Genomic DNA, 9,540 nt, shown 5'->3' on the forward strand with positions numbered 1-9,540 from the left:
TTTTGGAGGCGGCTGGCGTGGGCACATGATAGACACGGCCTGCAGGTCTGCAGGGCGCACAGCGGGCACCCGCCCTGTAGCCAAAGACACATTCCTGTGGGGATTAACACATATACAGGAGACCCAGCTGATGGGGAGGTGGTGATGTGGGGGTTGGAAGTTCCCTGACAGTGGCTGAGAGAAAAAGAGAGACAACTTGCATAGAGGCATGTTACAAACCTTCCCATATTCTGGGGTTCCTCAGGTGCAGTCAATGGAACTGGATGGCTTGGCAAGTGACCATCAACATTTGTGAAGCTGCTTGAAAAGCTACAGTAATTTACTTTGTGCTGGTCTGACTGCCAGGAGTTTAAACCACCTGTGTCTGATTGAAATTCATATTTCTGGGAGACATAGTGTGATGCTGTGTAAGACAGTTTGAATACTTGGCACAAATATAGTAGCCTATGCATTTATTTTTAATTCAAAACATAAACAGGATACTATGTATGGGTTAGGATAAATAGGATAAATGTGGTATGTGAACACAGTATGTGACAAGAAAGACATTCATTATATTTCTACAATAGCATGACTGGTTGTATCAATAATATTGACAGGAGATACCAAGTTTGACTACTCACTATAGATAGCTCCTGTCCAGGACCACACTGCCTGCATTCTCTATCCTCCTCTGCTGTTCCATGAACTGCCCAAGGGCATCACTCAAACTTCAGATTCACTACAACAAATGAAAAACTCCACTCGTAAATGTGTAAATGAAAAACATTATGCCTTACCATATAGCACAAAATAATCAGCTCCAGTAAAAGGGACAGAATCTTCTTTAGCTTCCACTCCATGTTAACCATTTTGTCTCAGAGTTAGGTAATACTTTTATTTTTCTGCCAATACCTGGATGGGAATCAATAGGCTAGTACTTTCATACCACCCACGCTCATAATAATGCGATGAAATGGTCCATCTTCTGATACGTCCAATCTTCATTGATATAAGTTATTAAGTAGGCCTACATAAATAGAAGTAGATATCTGGCAGACCTGACATATGCAGGCAACAGCCTTTATTCCATAACGGGTTCCTAGAGTATATGGTGTCCCACTCCTAAATACCCAGTCAGTATTTTGCGCAGACATGGGTAGGCTACTTTTTCAAATAATTATGTTGCCGCCTACCTTGACGTCACCAGATACTAGCGCATCAAGATCCCTCTGAACATTGTGAACAATCTTCACATCTGTAAACTCTGCATGATCAAATGCATTCAACTTTTCCCAGACAAAACAAGCAGCAGAGTTGGGTGGCATTTTAAGTGGCCACTAGAGTCAATCACCATGCATGTACATGTTTCTTTACATTTTTCTAAAAAGGCATTTTGCATACATTTCAGGCGAGACTGTATATCTATGATGATATTCTGTATAAAGACAATCCCAGGTAGATAATGGAGTGTGTTCTGTTAACACTTGTGACTGTTGTCATGGCAGGTGGAAGTGTGACCAGCCTTGGACAGGTATAGTCTCCCATCAGGACACACACACACTTCATACAGCTGCTCCCCAGGACTTCCTCTCTCTCCCTCTCCACTCAGAGGTAACCTGGGCAGCCGCACCATCTCAGCATCCAGAATCAACTGCAGAAAGAGGGGGAAATAATTTAAACTGATAGCCTACACACTATGATGCACCATTCATTATTCGTTTGGGCACATTGAATTAAAAGAAGACAGTTGATGTTTTTTTGTTGTTGCTAATAATAAGAAATATATTTGGAAACACTGCTTTACAGTGTCCTTATTCCAATGCAAATACATTCGTAAATACAGTGTAATAAGTATTGTAATCAGGACACTGAAGTTAAGTGTTGGCATGTATGCTATCCTAGATTTAGTTGTTCTACCCCCAGCCTCTTTCTTACCACTCCATCCATAGAGAGTAGAGAGATGTCCATTCTGGACACGGCCTGGGCACTGCCGGACACTGCTTTGATATGGACTCCCTTTGGAGCATCCAGGTGGAGGGAACGGGTGGGGGCCTCTAGCCTGACCACACAGAAAGACAGAGTATACAGTAAAATATATAAGATAATGGACACAAGTGGTGCATACTTCACACTTAAAGGTGGAATAGGACTTATTAATTATTTGCATGTACAACGATAAGCCTTTAGGTAGCAGAAAATCCAAACATTACCAGTTTAGAACATTTATTAATTCTACATGAAAATTAATTCAATTATGTTATCAATTAGAATTCAGAACATGTTTGAATTGCATTAGTTGGCAGAGGCTGGAAGAACTGTGGGCAACTTCACTCGGGTTTTCACCTAACAATATGAGCCAATGACAGGGCTATTTATACCCAGCATCTCCAAGCTGTTGCTATGAGACCCCTGGATCCCTCCAAATCAGAAACCAGCTTAATACCCCTCTGATACCTCTTATCTTAATTAAATATGTAAATTGGATTTCCTTATTTCTACAAAAGCATTACGTGATCTTTTTACATCAACAGTAAAGCCTCAGAATACATAAGTCCCAACTTATTGGTCTGCCCACTCATGTACACAAGAGAACAGAGGTCTTTACTCCCACCCACTGGCAGCACATGGAGTGTGTGGCATTAGGATTAGGATTCGTTATAAGGTAGGACACTTTGTATGCTGAGGGAGAGAAGGAGCAGAGCACTGTGCATTCTGAGGGCCACACACTGGGGGAACCAAGCTGGAGGGAGAGATAACAATGGCACAGGAGACACATGCTGCTCAGAACCCCCAGCGCAGGGGACTGTTGTTCCTGTTACACCTGGGCTGCAGCCTGGGACATTTATATTGAGGAGAGAAGACGTCTTGGGAAATGTTGCCCTGCTGTGTGATAGATATGGTAATTGTAAAATGTCCAATTCTCATTAATCACTTAAGGTATGTGTTTACCAAAGGTGGGATAATTTCTGTTACAACAAATAGATTACAATATTATCATAAGTCTAATTTAACAATACAAGAAAAGCAAAGGCCTTTCTCCACTATGATCAGGAAAAACTCCCATTAGGTTTCAAAGTTTCAAAGTTACCTCAAGTCCTTGGAAGGCTCTGCCCTGACCAGGGATGTCTCTATGGAATGTTCACAATAAGCACCATCAGACCCTGTAGAACACAAATGTAGGAGCACTGCCCAATTTAGATTATGTTCTTATAGTAACATGTGAATCAGTATGCAGATACAGTATGTATTGCCACATCCCTTAGTTACATCAGACAAAACTAGCATATGATGTTTTATGATTCAACAAAGTTGGACTGTCTCTCTGAATAGTGTGAAATGTCTACATACCTGTAATTGTTAGTTTATCTGCTCCAACAACCACCTGTTCTGTACCAGCTGAAAATAGCAATTTCCCAGTGCTCGACATCACCTCAAAATGTTGTCCTACGGTTTCCATGATCTTTGGACCTAAAGACAAATAATCAATTATATTATCAAAGTGATTAAAACACAGACATTTAACACTTTTAAGTAAATAGATGCACACAGTGGTTTGAGTTCAAATGTTCCCTAGACATCTACCCACATAGCATTTTGATGCAACAGAACAGAAATGTTCTGTCACCCACATATACATACATTAAGTAGTGGGAGATGTGAGTTAACCCCAATATGTAAAAACACATAAAGATTCTTAAACGAAAGGTGCTTCATAAATGGGATCCATTGAGTTGGCTAAAGGCGTCCGCATACTTAGGTTCGGTTTGCTCTTAGCATATCTCGGCTAGGCGAAGCGAACGTCTGTGGCTCACATACTCCCTTAAAAGACCTTTGCTTGAAAAACGAGAAAGAAGCGACAATATTATTGTTTGTCCCACTTAAGGCACCGTAGCAACAACATAGCCAGTATACACTTCCTAAAAATAGTCCAAATAAATCTGAGATAAAACAAGAAAGTGGTCTTAGTCGCGTAATTTTACATCTAACATATTTGGTGCAGTATTTCTCAAGTGAAAAAATGTGCATGAAAACTAGTCGTCTCTCGTTGAATGACAACAAACACTTCCCGTCAACAGTTCCCACTCCTACTAGGAGTAGTACTGTTGACCAATCACAGATGAAGGGGCGTAGTCTTCAGCTACTGAATTCCGACTTGCCTCACGAAAAAAATGTGTGTGCACAAACAGCCAAAAAAACCCTGCAGAAGACCAAAATGAACCAAAATGTGACATATGCACAAACTGTTTCGACTGGGAAGTATACGGTAAGCTTAATGAGGGTCATTACCGAAACACATTTATATTTCACTCATGAGGCATATAGTACAAGGAGAGGACACTGCCATTTTAAAGTGCAATGATCACGAATACATTAAATTGGGAGATAATTACTGTTGACATCTGCTCTCACCCTCTTATATTTTAAATATTTTATTATATGGAATTGTGCCAGAATTTCAGAGTGTTAATGAAAGGTATGAATAAGGGTACATTTTAGGGCTTTAGTCAAACACACACAGGGTCTTTATAATAGCCATCAAATGTAGGGAAATAAAGTATTCATCATACATTTAATATATGAGCCCATATTTTTTAGGGCTCATGTGGAGGCATCCCATCCATGGCATTTTGATTTGAATACATTAAAGCTATCCTTTCTGATTCTTCAGAGTTGCCCCTAGCCTTTATTGATATGTCCATTTCTCATAAATCCATTTAGAAGTCCAGTAGGTCTGCATCTTATCAGAGCCACAGAGAAACTCACAGCTCACAGTTCATATCACAGTCATCTATTGAACCCCAAAAGTGTCATTTGGAAAGTAAAAATATATACTGAACAAAAATATAAACGCAACATGCAAGAATTTCAAAGATTTTACTGAGTTACATACAGTTCATATAAGTCAATTTAAATAAATGAATTAGGCCTTAATCTATGGATTTCACATGACTGTGAAAAAAGATATGCGTCTGTTGGTCACATATACCTCAAAAAAAGGTAGGGGCGTGGATCAGAAAACCAGTCAGTATCTGGTGTGATCATCAATTGCCTCATTCAGTGCGACACATCTCCTTTGCATAGAGTTGATCAGGCTGTTGATTGTGGCCTGTGGAATGTTGTCCCACTCCTCTTCAATGGTTGTGCGAAGTTGCTGGATATTGGCAGGAACTGGAACACGATGCCGTACACATCGATCCAGAGCATCCCAAATATGCTCACTGGGTGACATGTCTGGGGAGTATGCAGGCCATGGAAGAAATTTGACATTTTCAGCTTCCAGGAATTGTGTACAGATCCTTGCGATATGGGGCCGTGCATTATCATGCTGAAACATGAGGTGATGGCAGCAGATGAATGGCACGACAATGGGCCTCAGGATCTCATCATGGTATCTCTGTGCATTCAAATTGTCATCGATAAAATGCAATTGTGTTCATTGTCCGTAGCTTATTCCTGCCCATACCATAACCACACCGCCACTATGGGGCACTCTGTTCACAAACCGCTTGCCCAAATGACGCCATACACGTGGTCTGCGGTTGTGAGACCGGTTGGACGCACTGCCAAATTCTCTAGGAGGCGGCTTATGGTAGAGAAATGAGCATTAAATTCCCTGGCAACAGCTCTGGTGGACATTCCTGCAGTCAGCATGCCAATTGCACGCTCCCTCAAAACTTGAGACATCTGTAGCATTGTGTTGTGTGACAAAACTGCACATTTTAGAGTGGCCTTTTATTGTCCCCAACACAGGGTGCCCCTGTGTAATGATCATGCTGTTTAATCAGCTTCTTGATATGCCACTCCTGTCAGGTGGATGGATTACAGTATGTTGGCAAAGGAGAAATGCTCACTAACAGGGATGTAAACAAATTTGTGCACAACATTTGAGAGAAATGTTGGGGATCTTTTATTTCAGCTCATGAAACATGGGACCAATACTTTACATGTTGCGTTTATATTTTTGTTCAGTGTATATACTCATTTTGGATTTGATTCCTTGGAAGCGCCTTTGGGTCAAATAAAAGCACTATATACAGTGCCTTGCAAAAGTATTAAACCCCCTTGAAGTTTTTCCTATTTTGTTGCATTATAGCCTGTAATTTAAATTGATTTTTATTTGGATTTCATGTAATGGACATACACAAAATAGTCCAAATTGGTGAAGTGAAATGAAAAAAATAACTTGTTTCAAAAAATTCTAAATAATAAATAACTGAAAAGTGGTGCGTGCATATGTATTCACCCCCTTTGCTATGAAGCCCCTAAATAAGATCTGGTGCAACCAATTACCTTCAGAAGTCACATAATTAGTTAAATAAAGTCCACCTGTGTGCAATCTAAGTGTCACATGATCTGTCAGTATATATACACACCTGTTCTGAAAGGCCCCAGAGTCTGCAACACCACTAAGCAAGGGGCACCACCAAGCAAGCGACACCATGAAGACCAAGGAGCTCTCCAAACAGGTCAGGGACAAAGTTGTGGAGAAGTACAGATCAGGGTTGGGTTATAAAAAATATCAGAAACTTTGAACATCCCAAGGGGCACCATTAAATCCATTATTAAAAAATTGAAAGAATATGGCACCACAACAAACCTGCCAAGAGAAGGCCGCCCACCAAAACTCACAGACCAGGCAAGGAGGGCATTAATCAGAGAGGCAACAAAGAGACCAAAGATAACCCTGAAGGAGCTGCAAAGCTCCACAGCGGAGATTGGAGTATCTGTCCATAGGACCACTTTATGCCATACACTCCATAGAGCTGGGCTTTACAGAAGAGTGGCCAGAAAAAAGCCATTGCTTACAGAAAAAAATAAGCAAACACATTTGGTGTTCGCCAAAAGCCATGTGGGAGACACCCCAAACATATGGAAGAAGGTACTCTGGTCAGATGAGACTAAAATTGAGCTTTTTGGCCATCAAGGAAAACGCTATGTCTGGCGCAAACCCAACACCTCTCATCACCCCGAGAAAACCCTCCCCACAGTGAAGCATGGTGGTGGCAGCATCATGCTGTGGGGATGTTTTTCATCGGCAGGGACTGGGAAACTGGTCAGAATTGAAGGAATGATGGATGGCGCTAAATACAGGGAAATTCTTGAGGGAAACCTGTTTCAGTCTTCCAGAGATTTGAGACTGGGACGAAGGTTCACCTTCCAGCAGGACAATGTACACCAGCGGAACCCATCCAACTTGAATGAGCTGGAGAAGTTTTGCCTTGAAGAATGGGCAAAAATCCCATTGGCTAGATGTGCCAAGTTTATAGAGACATACCCCAAGAGACTTGCAGCTGTAATTGCTGCAAAAGGTGGCTCTACAAAGTATTGACTTTGGGGGGGGGGGGGCACGTTTTTTTGTCTTATTTCTTGTTTGTTTCACAATAGAAAATATTTTGCATCTTCAAAGTGGTAGCCATGTTGTGTAAATCAAAAAATACAACCCCCCCCCCAAAATCTATGTTAATTCCAGGTTGTAAGGCAACAAAATAGGAAAAATGCCAAGGGGGGTGAATACTTTTGCAAGCCACTATAAATCCAATTGTTATTAAAGATGTAGCAAATGTCACGTTGCTTGCTTAGCAAGTACCACTCCCCCATATTCGGCTCACACCTAGCTCGAACTCAGGACCTCTGCTTTCCCAACACGTGACCGCCCTCCTTGACAACGTTCCAATGGTTTGAGACACCCAAAAGGTACCAATTGGATGGCTCTGTCAAGCTAGCTGTGGAGTGAACTTACGGTACGTTCTTAACTCCGTCACTCAAAGGTGGACTCTTACCCAGAGTAAGGCTACCTAACACACCTCCTTTCCCATTGCAGGCTTGGAGTGTGACATTCTGGGACTCAGAATGGATAAGAAGGGAGGTGTCCTGTGAAGCAAGAGAACAGCATTTTTGTGCAGTGTCACTCTGATGACGTAAGCAGATAATTCAAGGAAACAGGAGGACATGTAAATGTTCAATGTAAACCACTTGACTTAGTTTACCTGTATGGAGTGTATCTCTTGGGCATAAAGAGAGAAGAGGAACTCGGACACTCCATCAAGCCTCACCCGATCCGATGTTATTCTCAGCTGCCCCATTCCTTCCTAAAATCGTCAGGAGGAAATCAACTTTTAATACAAACTCTGTTTGGTCATTCTTTCTCGCTTGTTGTTGTGCTATGCCGATATTCTCCTCCAGAGAAGTTAAAGTTCTGTTATCGTACCTCTGAAGTGTTTTGTGATGCAGCCAACATGCCTCGACGGTCTTTAATTAAACAAAGGTGTACAAATGAGTACCTGTGTTTCATTGTAGATAAAGCCATTTGTAAAATGAGAGGGGGGGGACAATCCTCAAACCTATTTCAAGACAGGCTCTCATCCAGGATGTCCAGTAATAAGCAACCGCTCTTGTACTAATAAAGTGACAGTTTTATCACTGTAACCCAGTGATACTGAACTGAGCAGATCAGACAGAGCATGTACTCACTGTGTGAATCTCAGAAGTATTTAACTTGATTCCATGCATCCTCTCCCCTGGCCTCCTCCTCAAAACATCAGAGGGAAGCGAGAATAGTATTGGAGGAAGAACCTCAGATCCCCCCCCCCCCCCCCATGCTCTTCTTGGTACCCCTGACATTTGAGGCGGTGAGAAGAGAGGAATCGAGAAAATAGTATTGGGATGCACTCACTGTGTTGAGACAGGAGACCCTGAGGATCCAGACGGTCAGGGCAATGTTGACCAGCAGCGTAGAGAGCAGGAGCAGTGCCAGCAGGTAGAGGCAGAGCTTCCTCCAGCCATATATCTCCTGCCTGTGGTCATCATACTGCTCCTCTGTGTCAGGGCCTTCAGTTACCTCTGCTGGTGGGGGGTATTGCTGCAAAACCATCAGCTGAGGAGGACAGTTACAGCACCGATGCAGAATAGGCTACAACTTTGGGGAACATAGCAGAAAGAGGTGAAACCAAATGTTATGTGTACAAGTAAAATATGTACAATAATGTGCTGCTGTATGTGTGACCACATTGCATTGAAGTCATGTAATCTGCTGTTGCATTATTACTTTATTTAGATTTAAAAAATGATTATACCTTGTTTAGAAACTGGTGGGAGAGAGATTATCCTGGGTGGTAATTTGAATTTTGAGCAGAAGCCCAGTAAATTTGAATTTCAAATGTTTAGAAGCCTTTAATTTATGGCATCTCTGCAGTATGATGAAAATATTTTTAGAGTGGATATGAGACCCAAAAGCCCACATTTATTTGTGAACTTTGCATTTTTCAATCTATACATAACATGCTTTAAATGAGGGATGGGATCGAGATTAGATGAAATGATAACTTTCCCTCCAAAAAGGGTGAACAGCACTGAACACTAATGAGATCTTGTTGTGAAGAACCCCTGAAAAATAGTTGATTATACAAGTGGAGGCGCTCCTCTGCTAAATCTCCCCAGTAATTATGTCAGTTCAGTTCCTGTTCAGCATCCTAATGAGCAGTTCAGTATTCCCCCCACTGACACAGAGGAACAATTATCTATGGGAATAAGTGGTCACATTGGTTAAAAAGAAATCTT

General features: G+C 41.6%; 1 protein-coding gene across 1 annotated transcript; it reads right to left on the bottom strand.

The window, feature by feature from the left end:
* Positions 1–438: 438 nt before the first annotated feature.
* Positions 439–8,854, bottom strand: LOC311142509 (gamma-sarcoglycan-like; the record flags this gene model as incomplete). The annotated part of the gene is made up of 7 exons (XM_084178169.1): positions 439–1,633; positions 1,918–2,041; positions 3,071–3,143; positions 3,331–3,450; positions 7,764–7,854; positions 7,971–8,072; positions 8,657–8,854. 7 exons carry the CDS (start codon positions 8,852–8,854, stop codon positions 1,460–1,462), a joined length of 882 nt encoding a protein of 293 aa, XP_084034295.1. The 3' UTR covers positions 439–1,459.
* Between the last annotated feature and the right edge of the window lie 686 nt (positions 8,855–9,540).

The sequence above is a fragment of the Coregonus lavaretus genome, assembly GCF_964263955.1.
Source record: "Coregonus lavaretus genome assembly, chromosome: 15".
Lineage (NCBI taxonomy): Eukaryota > Metazoa > Chordata > Actinopteri > Salmoniformes > Salmonidae > Coregonus > Coregonus lavaretus.